We start from the raw sequence: 23,329 nt of genomic DNA, 5'->3' as shown, positions 1-23,329 counted from the left end.
GTTTTGCTATTTCCAGTGTTCCCTAACAGACGTGGCCTGCTTGTCAGAAAAAATCTTGAACCCATAAAATTTCAATCTTTAAATTAGAAAAGGGGCATCTTAGAGATTTTTATTTAGTTTCATTGAAATGAAATTCAGCCTCTCATCCTGAAACTAAAAAGTTCTTCTCACGTTGCATTTAGCTGTGGGTATTGGATGAGCAGCAGAAAGGTCTCAGCTTTGAACTCTTGCAGCTTAAAATTTTCATGTTGTTTTGCCTCTCACTTGGACTTACCTTTGGCTATAGTCTCCCCCTTTTTGCAACATCTCTATAAGAAAAAATGAAATGGAGAGACAGAGCTCTCTTGAGTAACTGGTTTTAAACAATTATCACTCTGAATTTATTTATGCCCAAGTCTAAAATGAGCACAAATATCTGGATAGTGGCAGTGAGTTTTGGAGAGCAGCACTGTCATCCTGGTTCCTGCTGGAAAGCAGTGCTGGCAATTGCAGCTCTCCATTTTCCCTCTGATGGTGATCACAGGTTCTGGCATCAACATTTCTCAGGTGTTTCCTTGATTTGGGTGCAGATTTACAGCAGCTTAGATGAACCCCCATGGCAGGGGGAGTGGGACTGGGTCTTTAAGGTCCATTCCACCCCAACCCATTCTATAATTTTATATCAGCTGATACATTTATAGTAAAACTCTCTGAGAACAGCAAACACTCTTTGGAATTCTTTAATGTCCAGTTCCAAACAGATAACCCTGGTAAAAAATGGCATCTTGTCCTCATGTTGCAGTAAGCAAATGCAGGAAAGGTTGGTCTTTCTCATTTTGGCCAGAAGCAAAGGAGGAGCTGATCCAAGCTGTGTTCTGTGGTGGCAGCCACTCAGACCTTACTCAGGGGACTTCTCAGAAGGATCTGGTGCCTGTTCTGGCATCAGGAGCAGGCACAGTTCAGCCTCCCTCTGTCAAGGAGCTCATACACCATCAACAGAGAGCAGCAGATGCAGCCTTGGGGATGTCTCACACAGGTGGATGCTTATTGCAGCCAGGTTTTATGCCCCCACCCTATAACACTTCTCATCTTCCCTTTTTGCTTTTCTTCATCTGCATTTCTTCCACTCACTCTCAGTGGATGGGCTAAATTCTGGCTGCAAGATTGCTGTTTTAATGTGCATTTCTGCTGTTCTGACCCACAGTTCTGGTTTGGCTTTGTGCCCACACAGAAGAAATGGCTTTAATTCAACTATTCAGAAGTATTTCTGGATGTTTACTGTTATTAGATGTATTTAGTTTGCACAGTTTGAGCTGTATTGCCTTCAGCCAGTAAACATTACAGTAGATGGTAGAAATTTCTCGATCTTGAAGTTATTTTGCAGTCTGGATGGAGAGAAAAAAGCTGTGGTTTCTATAGCAATACTTCACTTGATAACCTGGAAGAGCATGCTAATTCTATAGATAACTGTTTCTCCTTATATAATCCCTGTGATGTGCTCAGCAAATGGTAACTGATGCTCTACAGCCTTGTGATTACACATTTAATTTCCTCCAATTATTCCAGAAGAAAAATTAGTGAAGTAAGACACAGATATTGTCTCTGCCTGATTGTAGCTGAGCCCTGTTGGGTTTAGAAGCTCGGAATTCAGTGAAGCAGGCAGGGCTGGGATTCATTCTGATGCTGGGCAGATTGCTTGCTGGTTAGTAAGGCATTAGCATGTACATCCCCATTTCCCTGCCTATCTCCTTGCCTTGAAGCTTCAAGTTTACAGCATGCAGAGATGACTGAAATCTAAATTGTTGTTCTGGTTTCCTTCTGGAACTGCTTGTCACTTTCCTGTTATTTTTAATAATGTAATGATAAGATTTTTTGACACGTACTCTACGTCTTTCCTTCAAGACAGCTGCAGCCTGCCTTGTGCAAACTGCCAGGCTGGCAGGAAGAAGGTGGCATGCAGAAAGCATTGCAGGGAAAAGGCTTTGGGTTTTTTTTTTTTTTTTTGGTGGTTTTTTTTTTTTTTTGGTCTCTGCTAGAATCTCAAAATTCCATGAAGATACGTAGACATTATTTCCTCTCCCTGTCCCTTCCACCCCCTCCAATAAATTTACTGTATTTTAAATAACTTTCACTGGAATAAAAGAAATATCTTTATTTCATGCTGTGGATTACTTGCCATAAATTTATGTCAGAGTGTTTATCTTTTTGAGGCTTTGAGTTGTAATGGTTTAACTAAGGAATTTATAATAATAATAAATTATAGAAGTGACTTTAAAGGTGTTTCCAAATATAAGCTGAAATCAAGCATTGGAACTTAATTACAAAACAAATACTGTCTGGAGCATCTCCAACAGGTACAAAATTGATCTGCAATCTGAGCTAAAGCTCTGGGATAAGGAAAATGAGTTAAACAAAAAAGCCCCAAACAAACAGAAAGAACTTAACCAAAAAAAAAAAAAAAACCAAACAAACCTGGAATTCCTGTGAATTCTTTGAGTCTTGTAAATACCAGGCCTCTTCTGTGTTAGGCAGGTATGCTGTGTGTAACAGAGTTGTCATTTTGAGGGTCACTCATTCATTCTGTCATGGACTGATGCTTTCCCTGACCTGCATTTTCTTCTTTTCCTCTGAGGTACCACTTCAGTCTTCTTGAGTAAATTTTGTTTTCTGCATATTTCACCATTACACGGGTTCAGGGCCAAATGGGAAGTGGTTTGGGTTTAGTTCTTGCTCTTAGGCTTTTGTACAAATAAATGGTTACTTTGCATATTTGCTGTTTTCATTTATGACTGCATTTATTTTCACAGCCTGAGGAAGAGCTTGATCCTGAAGAGAGGGACAACTTCCTCCAACAGCTTTACAAGTTTATGGAAGACAGAGGTAACACTGAATTTTCTTCTTTTTTATGTCCTGTCCACTTCTTTAATGGCACAGCACTCAAAGGGAACTCAAATCCTGCCTGAGGTGTTTGGGTTTTGTTTTGCTTTCACAAAGCCTTTGTTATGTTCCCAACGCCTGTTAAAGAAGCCCTTGGTTAATTTCTGCTTGTGACAGCCATGGCTGAGAGCTCTGCTGCTGTTAATCCCAGGCTGGAAGCCGTGGAGTCTGTCCATGGATGGTGAAATCCAACCTGCACAGAATGGAGTTGTGCCATCCTCTAATCTCTGTGCACAAATGGAGCAGGGATACCTGAAGAGACAAAAGATTCTATTTTATCCTGTAGCTAGAACAACAAAATAGTGTGTTTTAAACATCTGTCTTTGCAGAATTAAGAGAGACTTAATAAATTAGAATAGTTGAACTCTTGGTTTCAGAGCAGTATTAGAAGTGCACGTGCTCTGCACAGGGAGCAGGGTGTACCTGCTGATTTGGGAGAGCTGCTCTTGCATAAGGCATGTGCAGTTGTGATGAGACTGACATGAAAATGGAAGCTTTTATGCTTCTTTCTAAAAATCTCTATTCAAGCCTGCAGAATTTTGTCTTTTAGAGTATATTGGTTTGATAAATTTTACTCATGAAGTCACCATTTCAGTCCTATATTTCAACTACCATTTTCATCCTGCAGTAGCCTTGGTGTGGAGGTAGATTATAGGTGTAACTACTGCCCTTTTCCCTTTTCTTTTCATCTTTCTTTTCTCTTGACAGCAGCTACCTGAATGATATTTCCATAGCAGCACAGAGTGCAGCAAATATTGATGTAATTGAATTTGAAATGACCATAGCTAAGGGTGAAACCTGAAGTACTTGCAGAGTCTGAATATTTGCCCCTTTCATTTTTGAGGGTGGGAGGTTGTTAAAATTAATGGGGAAATCAAGCTGCCTTTGTAAAAGAGGGTCTGTTCTAAGGAGGTGTGTTCTAGAGCACAGAATCATAAAAGCACAATCCAAAAGCTGTTCAATATTACCAGTTATCATAGGTTTAGAAATGGAGCATGTATTATAGCAAAGTGTTCTGGAGCTCATCCAATATAATTTGGAAGGCCTCCTGTGTATATAACCAGTGTTTCTGGAGAATAAGCTGCCTTAGGGGAATAAAAGGCTAAGTTGGGGGAAAGAAAAGAAATCATTCTGCTGCTGGGCTAATCCAGAGTGTTTCTTTCATGTAGCCTGATTCTTCCCACTTTCCTGTTTTCTTGCCTTCTCATTCTCTTTCCTAAACACTCCAGGCTACAAAACAGGTAGGGCTGTCAGGACCTTGTGAAGGCAGAAGAGGAAAGCATTTGTATGCTGAAGTTGAAGACTCAGTCCATGAAATATTTTTCAAGCCAGTCTGTGGATTGAGCAGTGTGCAGGACTTCTTCAGACCTGGGACTTTCCCCTTGCCTGTTTGCTTTTTATTTTCCTTCTCCATCCTTCTAGCAAGATTTCTATTCCCAGCAGATTTGTTCTACATTCTCTCAGTATAAATGTTTTGATTCATGGAATCATGACAGTATTCCCAAAGTCCTATAAAATTATTTTAATGATTCCAAATATAATTGCATGGAGATGAGGGAAGATACAAAGCAGCAGGGAGGAGGTTTGGCATTCTCCCTTGCTGGGAGGATTATTGTCTACGTATGCAGCCACTTGCCCTAAGTCACTTTTGGTTTCTCCTTCTGCAGATAATTACTGTTCTGTTTGTCACTGCCACTCAGCTGATCTGAGCTCTTTCTTTTCCCTGGAACTGCCCCAAATATTCATGTCCTGTCAGGTCCTTGTGCTTTTCCACATTCTGACAATTTGCCTGAGTGCCTCTTCCTAATCCAACATCTCTGCTTCTTCCTCGTTCCTTTCAGCCCACGGTGCTTTTAGTGAATCTCTTCACACACTGCTCTATTCCAGCATTCCTCAGGTGTTCTCTGGAGCTTCCTGCACTTCTGGCTGTCCTCCCTGCTCACGAGAGCAGCAGTGGGATGCAGCCAGGTGGATGGGGGATGTTAATAAACCTGGGAGGCTGATAAACCACCCAGAGATAATGATGCATTCAAAACAGGGTGAAGCCTTAACTGGTCATTGGAATTTACTGACTTGGGAACATACCTTAATCCATTAAATGCAGATTTTAAAATGCAGAAGAATACTTGTAATCAAATGTGTGCTAAAGGAATGGAAGAAGCACCTTGCTGTTCTTTGAGATAACTTGTTTCTGTTTTATTTGATTCAGGTACTCCTATCAATAAACCACCAGTTCTGGGCTACAAGGACCTTAACCTCTTCAAACTTTTTAGGCTGGTTTATCAGCAGGGTGGGTGTGACAATGTAAGTGCTGAATGTTCCCTGAATTAAATGTCTGTTCATTCATATCTGTAATGGGTTGTCCAGGGAAGCTGTGGCTGCCCCATCCCTGGCAGTGTTCATGCCAGCTTGGACAGGGCTTGGAACAATCTGGGATAGTGGGAGGTGTCCCTGCCCATGGCAAGGGTTGGAACTGGATGATTTTTAAGGTCCCTTCCAACCCAAAATGTTCATTGGTTATACAAGACTCTGGCTTTTAGCTCTGTTAGATATTAGTCCTTAATGTTCTTGTTTAACAAAACCTGTGAACTTCCTTTTTTCTCTTTTTTTTTCCCCCCAAAGATTGAAAGTGGTGCTGTATGGAAGCAAATTTATATGGACCTTGGCATTCCTATTTTGAACTCAGCTGCTTCCTACAACGTAAAAACTGCTTATAGAAAGTAAGTTCTTGTATTGGATAGTGGTGAAAACACTTTGCCTTTCTTTTTCCTAGTTGTAGCTTGTGCAATATTCAAGAGGTTTTTGGTACAGACAGCACTTGATATTCTTCAGTTAATGAACAGTTCTGAGGATTTTCCAGTGCTGATGTGGAGGAAAGGAGGGAGGAGTCAGGGCTGGAAGTTCCTGTTGCTCCAATACATCAGGATTCTGCTCGTTTTTTACCAAGAAACTTTCACTCTCCTCCTGTGCTGATGGTGTTTCAGAGTACACCACTGAAATTTATAAACTAAGCTTTGGCAGATTCAGTTTTGCCAGTTAAGGCAGTTAACATTAACAGGCTCCTTAAACTTTAGATCTCATATGCCTTAAGGAGAATTTTATACCAGTTGCTTTAACTTTGTGAAAGGTTTTTACTGTAAAAAGACATGTTTTAGATTGTACATTTACATCAAATCTTTGCAGAATTTGTAGAATAATGTCATTAGGGCTTAACTGTGTGCATTGTTGTGGTGAATGTGAGAGTTATTAAATAGTAAAATCATTACTTACATTGACCAAATGCATAAATCTTTTTCTTCTCACCCTCACTTTTCAGCTGTGTTGTAACTTTTGCATTGCAGACCTTTCAGGAATGACATTTTCCAAGCTCGTTTTCTAAATAAAAATTCTTTTTATTGTTTATCCTCCTGGAAGTTTGACAAGAAACAATTGGGCTTTTTGAGTAAAAGGGAAGAGTGAGATTCTCTTGACTCAGACCTAAGGAAATTGGGAAATAGGGATGAGTAATGACTCAACTCATGTTAATGTCTATGAAGATGACAGTATTGAGACTCTCTCCAGTGGGATTTGAACTGGGCACATGTTTAAGGTCTGTATTTTACAGAGAAGAGTGTTTATCTGGAAAGGGTAATTGGTAAATGTGTACTGGGTTGCTGTTACTGTGGAAATAATGATGATGTTGTTTGGACACATGAAAATGTGTTGTGACAGTGATAGTGTGTTGTAACTTGCATATTAATTCTTTGAGGAATAAGCTAATTCATACCTCTGTCACCTATAACTGGATTAGAGTGTGCACAGGCAGTTTCCAGAGAACAAGCTAATGCATGGCATTACTGTCATGAATTCTTAACTGGATGGGAATGAAGTTAAATATATGAGAAGCACCTCTGTGTATTCTTTTTCAGCATTTGATATAAAGTTGTTTCACTTCAAAATCTTCTCTAGCTTTTATATTTTTATTTGGGTTTATTTGGTTGTTGTGTGGGTTTTTTATTATTATTTTCCTGAAGTTACTGAGCAGGAAAATAGGTTTTATGCACTTCAATAAATGGAAAATAAACCCTGGAATATAAATGGGACCTTCCTTGTCTATAGGTATCTTTATGGTTTTGAAGAGTATTGCCGTTCTGCAAACATTCAGTTTAGGACCATCCATCACAATGAACCAAAAGTGGTAGAAGAGACACAGAAACACGTGGAACCAATGGAGGAAAGTGTGAAAGAGGAACAAAAAATGCCCCCAACAGAAGTTAAAAAAGAAGCAGAAGAAAATTATTCCAGCAGTGAAAGTGAGAAAGAAGAAATTGAACTAAGATCCCCAAGGGTGAGTGGTCTGAACTGATTTGTGTTTAGTCCCTAACAAAGCCCCTTTGTATAGTGAAGAGTTTCCATAGTGAGTTTTCCCTGTGCACATTGCAATTGTTGCACTGGTACAAGGGTGCAGTTCTGTGAGTGTTTATTGTCAGTTCTGTTCTACCTGGACACAGAGTTTGATTATTCCTTCATATTCCACACCATGCCTGGGCTTTGCTCAGTGGGATGTGCTGTGCTGCAGGGGTGGCTTGGAGCTGTTCTCATCAGAACAGTGAAACACAGCAGGACACTCTTGGTTCTGGGTGAGGGTTTCCACAGGCACATGGACCCTGGAGCCTTCTGGCAAGAAACAGGAATATCAAAAACCTGCTGTGGATCTTAGAATCAAAGGAAAACCCATTTCTCTGAGCTGGTTTTTGCCACAGTTTCTCTTCTAATACAAGAAACGCTCAAATATTAGAGTACATAGACAAAAGTTGAGGGAGGAACAATTAAGTTTAGGCTTCATTTGTCTTTAAATGCTGTAGAAGTGAGGGTTGTATTAGAAGCTACACAGATCAGATCAGTGTCCCAGCAGCTGGAGGATACTGAACACCATGAGGAATACAGACTGTACTTGATAAAGGTGTTGGAATACGACTACAGCACTCATTTAATTATGTTTAAAAACATTTTGTGTTCTTCAATAGAGTATGACTACTGAAGGACAACAATTTCTGCTTTTAAATTGTTCAAGTTCTAAAGATTCTGTTTGACTAAAATGTTATTCTGTTGAAGTCCTTCTTGCAAAGCAGCTTTTCAAGCAAATATATGGCCTTATAGATTAATAGATGAAAGGACATGGTGTAAACACAGGTTGAGACTTCTATTATGTATTATATTTCTGTTTAAATGAAAGTGGTTGTTCCAAGCTGCTCAGTGAACTTCCTGACATGACATTAGCTTTGTTCTTGGTTTGTTCATTTATTTTTGAGTTTGTTTTTCTTTTTGGCAATGCTCAAAAGAAGGATAAAGAAATGTAAGAATGTTTTGTCTTTTTAATAATTGGCTCTTTGTTCTGACTAAAAAGCAATGATCCTATCAAGAGACTTCTAATAAATCAAATGATAATCCTGTGCTAGATCTCTAAGAATCAGTTGCAGATAGTCCCAAGCAGCAACTGCCTTGAGAGTACTCAAGGTGCCTTTTAAAAATGGGATATTTAGGGTTTTTTGAAAGCTGACAAATTTCTTCCCTTCTTCCCCTTGAAGATGCCTCCCCTCAATATTCCTATACAAGCACTCAAATTATGATATTGCTGTAGGTGAACAAGACATTTTGGCCCTTTCTGTCAGAGTAACAAACATTACAGGTCCAAACAAATGTCCTGAAATCCTCCATCAGTTAATCAGAAACTCATCCTCATATTCCAAATGAAGCAGCTAGAAAAACTTAATTTTATTCTTTTAGAATATTTTACACTTTTTTGTCATCTCCAGCCTTTCTTCTTTACAGGAGTTGCATGTCTCACTTTTTTGCTGGGATTTGGAGAGGTTATGAAGAAAGCAGGGCACAGGAGTCATTAAACTGATTTTATTTCTGTTCCAGGGACGAAGAAGACTTGCCCGTGATGCAGCCCCTGCTAAAAAAGATGGTGAAGAGGATAAAACCCAAGACAAATTAAAAGACAGTAACAAAGAAAACAAAGATGTAGAGGAAACACCTGAGAATGCAGAAAAGAAAGAAAATGAAACTCCTCTAGGGAAGAAAAGCACACCAAAGCAAAAAGAGAAGAAAATTAAAAAACAGGAGGATTCTGATAAAGAGTCAGATGAAGAGGAAGAGAGGCAGAGGGAGAGGTAAGCACTAACTTGTATCACCTTCTTTGAGTTTCTCTGTGCCATGATTGAGCTGTTCTCCAGGCAGGAGGACACAGACTTGATCTTACTGAAGTGTGAAAATCAGAACCCTTATTCACTCAGACAGGCAGGGAAAGGGAACATTTTATTTCAAGCTTGGAGAGCCTGCTGTACTTTCTGGAAGCATCTTTTTGTGCTCAGTGCCAGGCTGTATTTTTCACTGTCACTTAATTTGCCAAGGCTGTGTTGGTGTTTTATCACACCAGTACCTCCAGACAGCAAGCTGACCAGGCTGTGAGAGGGTGGAACAGCTTGGGGACACTTCTCTGGGCAGTGGAGACAGAAATGGCAAATCCCTCTTCTCCTGTGCTTTTAAGGGTTTGCTGATGGCTGGTGAAGCTGCAGGCTCCTGCTTTTTACTGTCAGATGATCAAGGCAGCAAAGTTTTCTTTAAGCTGGGTGGGTGTTACTTGTCCTCTGAGTTGCTTGCCACAAGAGAATGGATTTTTCACTAAAGGCCAACAGATCTATTTCATTAAAAGCAAACCCATAGTCCTTGTTAGTATTTTATCTCTTGCTGACTTTTTTGTAGAGTAGCTTCTAAATTATGCTAAATTGTCCCTTAAGTAGGGAAGGAATTATAGCTAAAAATAGGTTTGATGGTAGCTCTTCAAAATATGTTTGAGTATAATATTGAAACAGTAGCCAAAGGTGTAATGAGAGGTGGATGTCTCTAATAAAGAGCTGTGCAGACACTTCTAAGCTTGGCTGAACACTTTTGTGATCGAGTTTTTTTCCAGTGGAATGGTGTTTGTATTGTGAGAGGATCACTGTGATAGCAATTCAAACTCCTCATGTGCAGTTAATAAACTGTAGCATGTTAAGGCAATTGTAAAAGTACCTTTTTTAGTAAATAATGTGTCAAAATCAAATATTTCAGAAACTGAAGTTATTTCTTTCTTCCTATGCTATTTAGAAGACACACACTGAGTTAAATTTTATTCCTCTTAGTGTTATCAAAATATCAATTTAAAAAATAATCTTTAAGCTTTGAGGTAGTTGTACACTTCATAAATTGTGTTTAAATTTTAACAAAACTTTCTGGATGTTTTTGGCACTTAGCCCTATTCTCCCTAAGCTCTGTTCTTGATTTAAAAAACCTGTTTCTGAGCAAGCTTCAGTGACAAGACAGGGTACAGAAAATTAATTTCTTCTTGCAGTCTTTTTCTACCTTAACTGCTCTCAAAATTTTAAAATATGATTGTTACTAATTGGTGGGCATTTAAAATACATTTTACTGCAGGGAAGAAATTGAGAACAAAGGAGAATCAGAAGGTGAAGAGGATGAGGAGGACACAGAACCCTGCCTGACTGGAACCAAAGTGAAAGTAAAATATGGACGTGGAAAGACTCAAAAAATTTATGAAGCCAGTATTAAAAGCACAGAAATGGATGATGGAGAGGTTTTATATTTAGTTCATTACTACGGCTGGAATGTAAGGTGAGGATAAGAAATTGCCTTTCCTTTCTTTGTTCAAAGGCTTTTTTGCAAAAGAAATTTTTGTTTTTAAGGAAATAAAGTGAGAGATGGTCAGTGATGTGGCTCCATATTGTATTAGCAACATCACAGGCTCTGACTTCTTCACTTTTCAGTGTTGGTGATTTTGTTCATGGTGTTGCATTGAAATGTCTTGGATACTTGTATTTTTCCAAGTATCTATCTGCCTTAGGAATCCTCACCCCTTCCTGATATTTATTGTGTCTATCAGTGTTAGCAATAGCAAACTTTTCTTTAAGGGAGTCATTGATAATGATGAAGATATTTACAATTAAGTGTATTAAGCACTGGAATTCTGGCAATAAAATATGTTCTTGTATTGAATGTTAACTGGGATTGTAAAAATGCTTCTCCTGGCAGCCAGTCTTTATAGTACTTTATATTTTTTATATACTTCTGGTATATAACATGTGGTAATTCCAAATCCATAAGCAAATTGCTTTATGTGGCAACATGAAAAATATTTCCAGGTTCCCTTTACCTTAATACCTTTAGGAGATTTTGAGGAGCATCACTGTGTTTGTGCTTTTCAGAATCTCAACCAGTTGTTGCCATAATTAAAAAAAAAGGTGGTACATTTTCTGCTGAGGTGTGGTGTGGTGAAAACTCTCTTATGTGTATGATGTGGAATAATTGACACTTCAGAGCTGACTCAGTCCCCTGAGTGCTCCAGTGAGAGACAGGGAAGTTTGTACCTAGTTCCCTCATCCCATAAGGTTTTTTTATGGACTGGAAATGTCATTCACCTTTCTGAGGCCAGAATACTGCATGAGTTGTAAATACAGGCTCTGCTATCATAGAATGGATTGGATTGGAAAGGAAATCCCATCCCATTCCACCCTCCTGCCATAAGCAGGGACACCTTCCACTACCCCAGGGTGCTCTGAGCCCCATCCAGCCTGCTGTTGGCCTTTTCCTACCTCATTAATAAATACTGTGTTAATTCAAGTCTTTTACTCCCCATATTCAATGTTAATGTGCAGTGGTAAGAGCATGGTTTCATTCCCTTTCAGGTATGATGAATGGGTGAAAGCTGATCGGATTATCTGGCCAGTGGAAAAAGGAGGACCAAAGAAAAAACAGAAGAAAAAAACAAAAGTAATGATTTCAATAAGTTTGTTGTAGTACTATATTAAAAATAAAAGTTATTCAGGCCACAGGCTTGTTTTTAATAGAACAAAAGGTTTGATAATCAGCAGTGAAACATTAATAAAAATCCACTGTTTCCCTTGCAGAATAAAGAAGATGGTGAAAAGGATGAGAAGAAGGACGAGGAGAAGCAAAAATCCAAGCGTGGGCGGCCCCCTCTGAAATCCACTCTCCCTTCCAACACGTCCTGCAGCCTCTCCAAAACGCCCAACAGCGAAGGTAAATGCGGCCCCGGACGTGCAGGGAGCCCGGGCCGGGCTCGGCGCCCTCGGCCGGAGCCCGGAGCTCCCGCTCCGCCCCTCGGGCCGGCACCGCCGGGGCTGGGCGCTCCTGCCGATCGATACAAATTAATTCTTTCGATTTTAATTTTAGCAACACCTCGCAGGCAGACCAGACGTAGCTCAGGAATGTTTGATTCTGATAGAGGATCAAACGGTGAGTGATTTCAGCCCTGTGTATGCTTTGGAGGCTTTTTCAGTACCTTTTTGAAAAGAAGTTTGGGGTTTTTTGGTTTTTTTTTACCTTCTTTTTTGGTTGGTTATTTTTTTTTTCCTTTCTCTCTGTAAATTTTGTTGAGTAAGCAGTTGAGCTGACACTGCTGAGGAGCTCAGCTTGCTCACACAAGAGCAGTCAGTGACTGTACAAGTTATCCCATGTTCTTCAGACAGAGCCTTTCAGTCCTGAGCAGACCAAATCCAGTGCATTATAATGATAGTCTTTATTGTGCTAATTAAGTCCTCAACCTCAGTACTCCATCATCCAGCAGAGCTGTTAATTATACACAAATGGCAGCACATCTTTGGTGTTTCTAAGCCTCTCTGAACAAGAACTGATGTGAAATCACTGTCTCCTTTTAGTACAGGTCCCTGAGTAATCTCCTGGTAATGTACTAATGCTTGCTCTCTGTGTGGTGCAGCATTTGTACAATGGTTCAGCAATGGAATGTCCATTCTGGGGTTTAGAAGGTTTTTATTTTTGGGTTTGGGTTGGGTTTTTTTCTCTGCATGGAGGGAAGAAGGGTTGGTTTTTGGTTTTGTAGTGTCACATGGGAGAGGCAATATCCATGGGATCAGAGGAATCCATAAAACTATTTTTGCTGCAATAAAATGTAATTCATTTGTATTGGCTTATTTGGGAAATAGTAAGAGAATCATAGACTTCACCTAAATCACCTGAGTTAAGAGCATCATCCAGATGCTTACTGAACCCTGATAACATCACCACTATTGCAGTTTCATAGAAATTTTAGGTAAAAATAAGAAGTGTTGCAAGTGTGTTGAGTAAGGCAGGATTTTTAAAGTGTAAAATTATTACTGTAAGCTGATGTTGACCTCACAGATTACTGAAAACAGGGATTTTTGTGAGGTTCAAATAAAAAGTCATGCTGCAATTAATTATTTAGGGTGCTGTTTGCTTCTTTTTAAATTTTTTTTAGACTCTGGCACATCTGACAGTGAAGCAGATGAGTCATCTGAAAAGAATTTGAATGAAGAATTTTCTCCAGAAACTTCAGAACTGGAAAAAAGTGAAAAACTCCGTGATGAGAAGCTGGATGAGGAAAACCCAAAGATTTCTCATGTGCTGAAGGAAAATGACAGGACTCAAGTACAGCAGCTAGAAACACTGAAACTGGAAGTTGAGGAAAGTGAACAAATTGTTCAAATTTTTGGAAATAAAACGGATCAAATGGAAGAAATCAAAAGAGAGGTTGAAAAATCACCTAAGGGAAAAGGGAGAAGGAGCAAGACAAAAGATCCCTCATTGGAGAATGCAAAGATTGCACCAGGAAGCCAGGAAGAGGTGGCAAATGAATCTCTTACAGAACCTGAAAGGTTAGATGTGTCTTCCTTGGACTGTAAAGACATTTCCAGCACTACTGAAAGCGAAACAGAGCCCTCCACAAAAGATAAGAAACTTTTGAAAAGGAAAACTTTGGAACAGGCGTCGCCTGAGAAGAGAAACCGGCGAGAGAGTGAGATGGAAGTGCCAAATATTGTATCTGAAGAGAGGACCAATGAATGTAGTGGAGCAGAGGAATGTAGAGGGCTGAATGCTGAGGAGTCCCTCAGAACCGAAAACGAGGAGATGCCGTCCCTGGTGGCGGAATCGGCTCCGCACGGTGCGGAGCTGAGGAACGACAGCTTCCAACGGCCGGCCGAAGCCAGCGAGAGCCTGCCCTTGAAAGATGAGGATGACACAATGCCTCAGATTGGTCCTGAGACCTTGCTGTGCCATGAAGTAGACCTGGATGACTTGGATGAGAAGGAGAAGAGCAGCACTGAAGACACAACGGCAGAAAAGCCAGACCCCAGTTCTTCCAACTCTGCCCCGTCTGCCTTAGCCCCCGGCGTCCCCTCGAGCTTCCCGGTGGCCTCTCCTGTGGCCCTCAGCCAGGACGAGTCGCGCAGCATCAAGAGCGAGAGTGACATGACCATTGAGGTGGACAGTGTGGCAGAAGAGTCTCAGGAAGGGCTCTGTGAGAGTGAGTCTGCCAATGGATTCGAGGCCAGCACCACGTCGAGCAATTGCAGCACGGCGGGGCAGGAGAGGGAGACGGGAGAGAAAGGTGAGCTGCTCTGTGTTCTCTGCATGGAGGGGAGAAGGGTTGGTTTTGGGTTTTGTAGTGTCATATGGGATTAGAGGAATCTATAAAACTATTTTTGCTGCAATAAAATGTAATTCATTTGTATTGGCTTATTTGGGAAATAGTAGGAGAATCATAGACTTCAGCTAAATCACCTGAGTTAAGAGCATCATCCAGATGCTTACTGAACCCTGACAGCACCACCACTACTGCAGTTTCATAGAAATTTTAGGTAAAAATAAGAAATGTAGCAAGTATGTTGAGTAAGGCAGGATTTTTAAAGTGTAAAATTAATACTGTAAGCTGATGTTGACCAGCTCTGATCCTCCTGAGGGTGGTTTGAGGCTGGTGTTACTGGGCTAAAAATTCCTGCTCTGTTTTGTCTGCTGGTTATAGATTCACTGAATGGTTTGGGTTAGAAGGGACCTCAAAGCCAGTCTTGCTCCAGTCCCCTTCCATGGGTAGGGACACCTTCCACTATCCCAGGTTGCTCCAAGCTCCATCCAGCCTGTCCTTGAGCACTTCTAGGGGTGGGGCTGGGCACCCTGTGCCAGGGCCTCAGCACCTTCACAGGGAAGAATTCTATCCCAATATCCCACCTAACCCTGCCCTCTGGCAGTGGGAAGCCATTCCACCTTGTCCTGTCTCTCCAGGCCATTGTGCCAAGTCCCCCTCCAGCTCTCCTGGAGCCCCTTTAGACCCCAGAAGGGGCTCTAAGTTCTCCCCAGAGCTTCCTCTTCTCCAGGCTGTCTGGTTTTAAATTTCTTTGTTGCTTATAAAAAGAGCTTTTTAGTAGCAGAAGTATTTGAGGTGTCTTATATTTTATTTTTGATTTTTTTCCCTCCTCTCATAGGTCAAAAAAGACCCAGTGACAGCAATAGTGGAACGCTGGCAAAAAAGCAAAAGCGAACTCCAAAGCGAACCAGTGCTGCAGCCAAAAATGAAAAGAATGGAACAGGTATATTCCTGCAGGGAGGGGATGGGGAAGGTTGTCCTGGCCTGTAAATATGTGTAAGAACATACTGTTCTCATGTTACAAACAGTTTCCAGTGCATGGGGCTTCCCTCTCAAGGTTTTCAGTTTTTATTCATTGTGGTTATTGGTGATAAACTGGAGAGGAGTTCTGAGCTCTCTCCCAGTGTAACTGGGAAATCTTTTGTCTGTTTTATATTACTTAGGAAAAGTGTCTAAATTATTATTGATATTAGCAGCTAGTACATATTTATCATTATGCTGATTTTTAAATATTGGATTGGTTATGAATTTGGCAGAGGGCACATTTAAAGTCTTAAAACAGGTGTTTCTCCTGAGGGAAAAAATAAATGCTTTTGAAATACAGAAAAATGTTGGATGCTAAGGAAAAGCTTTTCATCCAAAGGGATCTTGTCTAGTTTTTCTCTCAAGTATCTGACTATTTTATAACTTGATATGAAAATCTGAATTTTTGTGTTTCTGTAGGTCATTTTTCAGAGAATCACAGAATGGTTTGGGTTGGAAAGGACCTTAAAAGTCATCTTGTTCCAATCCCCTGCCATGTTCAGGGACACCTTCCACAATCCCACATTGCTCCAAGCCCCATCCAGGCTGGCCTGGACCATTGCCAGGGATGGGGCAGCCACAGCTTCTCTGGGCACCCTGTGCCAGGGCCTCACCATCTTTATAATAAAGAATTTCTGTCTAATATCCCATCTATCCCTGCCCTCCCTCAGCTTAAGGACATTCCCTCTTGTCCTGTCACAAAATTTTTGACAATCATTGCATGACTGAATCCGTGGTTTTGGCTTTGTGGCAACACTGTTATATTTTTAAATGTCAAACTAAAATACTGGGTAATATAATTATCTGACATACACTATTCAGATATATTTAACATGCCTGTGGAGAACTTGGCAGTTATTGTGGGAATCTAAAATATTTGAATATATGAGCTAAAAATTTTCTGTTGCATGTTGAACTTCTGTTGTTTTAGTCATGTTTCAGAATTGTTCCTTTAGATGTGTAAAGCAGTTTGATAACTAAATACCACCTGTAGTAATCCACCCATAGTGCTACCTACCCATAGTAATCTAGGTTTAATCTTTAAGAAAGAGATTTTAGTCTGCTTTATATTAGAAAGCTAGAATAGGTGATGTAAGACAGTTTATCAGTGCTCTGATATTCTAATTTTGGTAAGTTTATTTATTATTTCTGAACAGAAGTTTGACTATTACTTTTTAACTAGGCCTAGTTAGCCCTGCATCAATTATGATTATTTCACTTGGGAGTTCAGTGCATGTTGTGTCTGATCAGGTTATCCTTGGAATCTGAGATCATTATTCCTTGGGTGTGTTCTGTGATCTTCTAAGCAAGATGCAGCAGGGTTTTTTTTCATCATTGTTTTCTTTACTATAACCACGATTTTTAAAATGTCAATGTGGAGGTTTTAAGTCCAAATGAATTCTTTTTCCTGCAGGGCAAAGCAGTGACAGTGAGGATCTCCCTGTCCTGGACAGTTCCAGTAAATGTACTCCTGTCAAACACATCAATGCATCCAAACCCCAGAAGATTTCCCGCTCCCCTGCCAGGGTGATTTCTCCTCACATCAAGGATGGAGAGAAGGACAAGCACAGGGACAAGCACCACCACCAGAATGCTTCACCCAGAGTCTACAAATGGAGCTTCCAGCTCAGTAAGGATTCTAGAAATGATTTGATTACAGGGAATTTGTGAGAAAATTTGTTCTGAAAGAAAAACATGGAAATTTTGGGATACTAAATTAATTGTGGGCCTTTTCTGGCATAGTTATGGAAATGTGTTATCTTCCATGCTGTGTCTTACATCCTCTTAAGAACTGCATTCATTTGTTTATAACCACCTTGACAAAGTTATTTTTTCATTTCTTTGCACTTGCAGATGAACTGGACAATATGAGCAGCACTGAAAGGATCTCCTTCCTCCAAGAAAAGCTCCAGGAGATCCGAAAATACTACATGTCCTTGAAGTCAGAGGTAGCAACCATAGACAGGAGAAGGAAACGATTGAAAAAGAAAGACAGGGAAGGTGAGGTTGGGATTTGCTTTATGATTCCCATGAGGAGTTAATTTGTTTGGAAATGTGTAACTCAAAGCAATTGGAGTTGAATTGATGGTATTTTAGAAGAAAGGAAAGTGTTACCATCTGTTTGTGTACGTATTTAGAAGGAATATTTGTGGTGTTTTGGAACATGAACCTGACAGAAATATTTTCTGACTCTTTTATAACTGTGTGGTAGAAACTTGGACTTCCTAGTGCAAGTATTTCCATTAGAGTCACCTGAGTTACCTTTTCAATAACTGGGTAAGGCTAATCCCGTGTGAATACAGCAGGGAAAGCAATTGGCAAAACCTCTTTATCAGTGTTTTGTGCCTGTGCTGCTCTTTGATGTTTTTTACACAAGCTAAAGGCAAGGAAGCCTTCCTTGTGAGCTGCACTTTGATAACCTGATGCTGATCTGTTGTTCTGTGTGTTCAGTGTCCCATACAGGAGCATCCATGTCATCTGCTTCCTCAGACACTGGAATGAGCCCCTCATCATCCTCTCCTCCCCAGAACGTGCTGGCTGTGGAGTGCAGGTGATAAACATTTCTCTGCCTTGCCAGCAGCTCTCTGCCATGGACATAAACCCTGAAATTCTGCCACAGAAAGCACTCAACTGGTTGGACATTGCCAAGTATATCCTGTACACACTTCCACTGCTGGACTGTACCTGTTCCCCCCTCCTACCCTCTTCTTTTGTTTAATTTACTGTTCAGAGAACTTAAGCTCATTGGTAACTGAAGGTTTGTAGGCACAACGTGGCATCCTTGTAATTGTGTTTGTTTTTGTTTCTTGTTTGTTTCTTTTTGTTTTGTTTTGTTGGTTTTTTTCCTAACACAGAGGAAGGGCACTTATCAAATTTGCAAAGTTAATGTCCAATGAAGCATTCAGGTGTTCTAGGGTGATCTTTAAAAAAAAAAAAGCAAGTGCACCAAGCAGACATCAGAGTATTATCCAAAAGAACTGAGCAACTGCTGCACTTTCACCAAGCTGTGGGTAACTCTTGGTGAGTAGTTCCTCTTTGTGGAAGCACTTGCTATACAGAACTGCCAAAGTATGTGTTCAGCAATGTGCCCAGTTTTAAAGCTGTAAATGGGACAAAATAAATTGTGAAAGGAAGTGTAGTTGACTGAAAACTACAGTTGTAATAAGTCTTCCACTTTTTATAGGATTTTTGAGCACACAATTATGCAAATGTTTTAATGTTTATTAATGTTTACAGTGGAATTGTGAATAGGTTTTCAGTGGACTATCTTATCCCTTGACAAAAATATTTTGTCTTTTTTCTATGTAATTTCAGAGTTTTTATTTTGTTACAAAAAGACGAAAAATGAAATATATAACAACAATGAAGTTATTTAACAAGATTTCTAAAGCTGAAATTTTTGTGTAAAATAAGGTATCTTGCAACTTGTTAAATATATTTATTCAGACATTGGATGTTGTATTTTTATGTATTTTTTAAAATATTAATAAAATTGGAAAAAAAAATTCTAGGTTAGTTCACTCTTTGGACAAAACCTCCTTCTCAGTTCTGGCTCTTCAGGAGGAGTTATCCAGTAGCCAAACCTGTACTTGCAATGGGTCTGTCTACAAATCCTCCACCACACAGATCTGCCAGCAGGCATCTGGGTTAAAATAAAACTGTATTTGGAAACTTTGGCAGTCCTAGTACTTAACCTTGTTTGGAGGAACAAAATTTATTGGGTTGCCCTTAAGATGCTTTGTCACAAGTTCTTGTGTTTGCTGTACTGCCGAATAATAAATTTATATCTCCCAAAGTTGAGATGCACCAATAAAGTAAAAGCAACTGTGTGTGCTCTGCCTGTGGATTGTCCCACGGGCTGATGCAGCTTGTAAATAACTCTTCCAAACCCATGTATTTAAAGCAGTTTGCATATACATTATGTATAAAAAGTGATTTTTTTAAACAATTTTTTTATTCATGTTTGTACATTGAAAGGGGGCCTGAGCCCCTTTTTCTGTGTTTAATATGCTGTAGAGTAATAACATAGATGCTCTAGACTGTATATCAGGATATTCTGGTTCCACACAGCAGAAGGTCAGGAGGAAACACTAGTGATGGCGTAGCATTACTAAAATTGATGTTTCTTGAGATTTCATTTTACAGCATTTGTCAACTTGTGATTCCAATTCCTTCCATTTTCGCAGAAAATTAAAGAAAAAGTACTCTTGTAAATGCACTTTTTCTGTCTTTTCTTAAGCAAAGCAGAACTATTTCAATGTAAGATAAATATGGAGCTCACTAGACAGCGCTAATAAAGGCCATGTTTTAAACATAGGCTTTATATTCTATTTTTATTTAAGTGATTGTTCTTGTAAATGTCTGGACTTTACCCTAAAATAGGAAAGTTAATCTCCATAAATTACTGTAAAGACTTTTTTCAGAGCTAACTTTTACTTGTTAATCTTCTAATAGCTACAAATAAAAAGCAATACTCATTTAAAAGGAAGTAACACGGGTCAAATGTTTAATATTTACAGAAGCAATCTAAAATCCAGGCAAATAACAGGATTAATGACATCTTGTGCAGATCTCTGGTATCTAACCTGTGTGCACACTGTGAGACCTTAAACAGGCACAGAGGATGGAGGAGCTGCTGCCCTGGCCTGGATGTTCCCCACGTGTGTTCTCAGCTGGCTGCTGCTCCTGTCTCTTAGGAATGTTGAAAGCCCTGCTTGGAAGGCTCCAGGTATGCTCCCATGGAACATGGAAACCCATTCCAGCCCACTGACAGGGAGAACTTCCTCCCTGCTTCCTCTCCCACCTGCTTCCCTCTCTGTGCTCACCCCAAAAACAACTGGTGTTACTGGGGCAGAGCACTGAAGCTGCAGGGGAAGATGCACTTTGTGCCAAGGCACAGCCTCCAGCATGTCACTGATTCCCTGGTTTGTATCTTTCTGGGAAGGAGCACATCAGATTATTCAGTAGAAGCTTGCAGTAGTTTCCTGTGATGTTTAAAAATTTCACAGGGAAAAGAAAAGTAGCTGGATTCATTGGGCTGTCCTGGGTTAAAGGTGAAATCAAGAAGAAACCCTAATAAAATCTATGATTTCTAACTCTACAAGAATCCCCTTATTGAAGCCTTGTTGATATAAATTCCAAAGTGTCTTTCACTGGCTGGAAGTTTATCCTGTTGAAGACACAGTAATTATGATTATACAGAATTGAGAATTTTTAAATCAAGACATTAGGTATTGTGTTTCTGAGACTAAGCAGAAATAAAGCACCTTCTTGGCAATCTTTGTGCTGTTCTCTTGCCTTCTGATATCCTACAGCTTTTCCTCAAAATAATATTTTCTATTTCAAGCTTCCTTAGGAGGTAAAAAAAACCCAATTAAGATATGGGATCCAATACTGTTAAAAAGAACAAGGTTGTAAGAGAATCAGACTCTTCCTTCATTTTCTGCAGTTGATACAAAGAACTGCCAGGATGCTGGCAGATAACTTATTTTTGTATGGGCAAAAAAAAATCTGAAAGATGGAAAACCTCAGAATGTGTCCATGCAAGTGCATAAGGTAAGATTCATTTCCTTACTTATTTTATTCACTTTCCATCAAGTGTATCAGCTACATTTGTACTGGTGAGTTTTTATTTTCTGATGTGAAAGTTCAGAACACCCAGTTAAATCCCTGCTTGGTTTTGGCTCCTCCATCAGGTTGCTGGTGGCTGGGAAAGTTTCTCCTGTTTAATCAGCCTGAACAGATCAGGCAAGAGAAGCAGAGTTGTCAGAACAATAATAACAAATCATTGTTTTGACAGAGGTTAAACAGATTTTCAGTAGTAATTATCAGTGAATGAAAAGCATAACAAGGGCAAAGAAATGTGTCTTCCTGAAGGATGATGTGTCTGACCTTCACAGGGAGAAGCAGAAAAGGTGATTAAATCAGTGTTTGTGCTTTTGTGCATGCTTCAGTCTAAATGGTTACATATTCTCATTTTTTGTAGGGGGAGCCATGCAGAAATGGCTACCAAAATTATTCATGATGGCTTTGATGTGGAGCTGGGAAGAGAATCTGAATCTAAGGATTGTGAACTCCTGTGCCTCAGTCAGAAAATCCACTGCTGAGAGAGCCTTCTCTCTGCAGACAGGTTTGTCAACCAGATGGAATATTACATGAAAAAATTAGTACTTTTATAACATGTTCTTTTTTTCCCCATTAAAAATCTTCTTGCATAGCTGAGGCAGCCAAATGGATTTTCTGGGCAGCATTTACTGGAATTCTTTACCAGCAGTAAGTCTAAGAAATGCTGTAGTCTTCTTTTTAAGAAAAAAGCAGGTTTGGTTTGATGGCTTGAAAGAAATCTGACATGAGCCAGATTTGCCAGCTGAAATAAAAGATTAATGTGTTCACAAAAGTATGTTGAGCTGTTTACTTCACTGCAAAAAAACTTCACTGCCCTTTGCAAAAATGATGCACTGAAATCTTGGTGATTCTCCTTCTCTGGTCTTGGGATTTTATTATTTGCTATAGTGTGAGGCTCTGGAGATGGGGGGGCCATAATAAAACAGTGGAACCCAAGGGGATGTTGCCAGAGGCTGACTCACTGTAATTCCAGCACTAAGGAAAATGACATTTTGTAATTAGCTCACACTAATAAACTGTTGCTCTCAGATTTTGAGAAAACCTGTCATTCTCCCATATTACCTCACACCAAACAGGATGGGATTTTAAGAGGTCTCAGTGTTTAACATTACTCACCTTTATCAGTTTCCACTGAGTAGCTGGGATTTATTTGGGGTCTTCTGTTTGCTCTGAATATCTGTGAGTTCCCCACATTCCACAAGTATTTATTTATTAGTCCCATCCATTGCTTTGGATGGATATGTAAATTTATTTTTTGTGTTTCAGTGTTTTTGGTCTGATGGTGTGTTTGTTTTAATGCCAGTGAGTGATGATTATTCTGGGATTAATGATTAGTCCCAGCTCAATGACAAATACCATGCTGCCATTTAAAGAAAACTGGAAGGATCAAACTGTTGATTGTGAAAGCAATCTACAGATTTCCTAAGAACAGTACTTGTCTTGTGTCTTCTTGATTTTGAATTATCTTTGCTATTTATGGTGTTATTCCTGCTCCTTCCCATTGCAGAGATGCTGCAGTGGGATTCTGGCTGGATTCTGGATTCTGCCTCAGAGTAGGTTGGTTCTGCTTCAGCTCTGCAGCTGTTTCATTGGTTAACACCTTGTGCTGCTGCTCATCCCTCACCAGGAGTTTCCAGGCATGAGAAGTGGCTTTGTTTGATGCCCCTTGGCCTCAGTGCCCCTGCACAGCTCACTCACTGCACTAACCAGGGAAGCTTTGCTTCACTTTCCCTCTGGCAGTGTTTGCCAGCCAAGAAAAGCTGCCCTGGAGCTGTGCCACAGCTGTGCCAGCCTGCAGGGCTTGTCACTGTGTTTAACCTGGCCCTGCTGCTGGGGGACACTGCCCTGCCTTGCTGCTGGGAGTTTGGTGGTGTTTCTTTTCCTGCTGTTCAGAATAACCCAACAACATTTCCATTCCAGCACTGTCGGTGTCTTCAGCTGTTCCCAAACTCCTCCTCTAATCCCTCATCTGGGTACAGCTTGACCTAATTTACCCTGCTCCTGCCAGCTATGCCAGTTTCATAAGGAGGGGTAAGATGTGGAATTTGTATTAAATACTTTGCTGGATTGCACAAGAGGGTGTTTTCTCTCTGCTTTAACAAGGAACTTGTTTATATGAAACTTAAAACCATCTCTTTTGATGCTCCTTTGTTTCCCTTATGAATAAATAAAGCTATTTTAAAAGGAAAAATAAGGAAAGCCCCAACCCTTAATTCCTTCTGCACGTGCTCTGCTTCCCACCCTGCAGGTGCTGACCCCTGTGTGCCATCCCAGTGGCATGGATGGGCAGTGGTTCCCTAGGTG

At 40.1% G+C, this 23,329-nt stretch overlaps 1 protein-coding gene across 3 annotated transcripts in view; it reads left to right on the top strand.

Annotated features, from left to right (window-relative positions):
- ARID4A (AT-rich interaction domain 4A) overlaps positions 1–19,889 on the top strand; it is a 47,379-nt gene extending 27,490 nt beyond the window's left edge. For all 3 annotated transcript variants that reach the window (XM_077180830.1, XM_077180831.1, XM_077180832.1), the window contains 14 exons: positions 2,787–2,859; positions 5,126–5,220; positions 5,539–5,636; positions 7,015–7,243; positions 8,821–9,071; positions 10,375–10,572; positions 11,643–11,727; positions 11,865–11,997; positions 12,151–12,213; positions 13,214–14,344; positions 15,216–15,320; positions 16,815–17,030; positions 17,255–17,401; positions 17,852–19,889. In XM_077180830.1, the coding sequence (XP_077036945.1) occupies positions 2,787–2,859; positions 5,126–5,220; positions 5,539–5,636; positions 7,015–7,243; positions 8,821–9,071; positions 10,375–10,572; positions 11,643–11,727; positions 11,865–11,997; positions 12,151–12,213; positions 13,214–14,344; positions 15,216–15,320; positions 16,815–17,030; positions 17,255–17,401; positions 17,852–17,955 (2,928 nt within the window). In that variant the 3' untranslated portion in view covers positions 17,956–19,889. The remainder of the gene's footprint in view (positions 1–2,786; positions 2,860–5,125; positions 5,221–5,538; positions 5,637–7,014; positions 7,244–8,820; positions 9,072–10,374; positions 10,573–11,642; positions 11,728–11,864; positions 11,998–12,150; positions 12,214–13,213; positions 14,345–15,215; positions 15,321–16,814; positions 17,031–17,254; positions 17,402–17,851) is intronic.
- Positions 19,890–23,329: the final 3,440 nt, after the last annotated feature.

The sequence above is a fragment of the Agelaius phoeniceus genome, chromosome 6 (genome assembly GCF_051311805.1).
Source record: "Agelaius phoeniceus isolate bAgePho1 chromosome 6, bAgePho1.hap1, whole genome shotgun sequence".
NCBI classification, from domain to species: domain Eukaryota; kingdom Metazoa; phylum Chordata; class Aves; order Passeriformes; family Icteridae; genus Agelaius; species Agelaius phoeniceus.
Note: the sequence above shows the minus strand (reverse complement) of the source record. Positions and strands in the feature narration are given on the sequence as shown.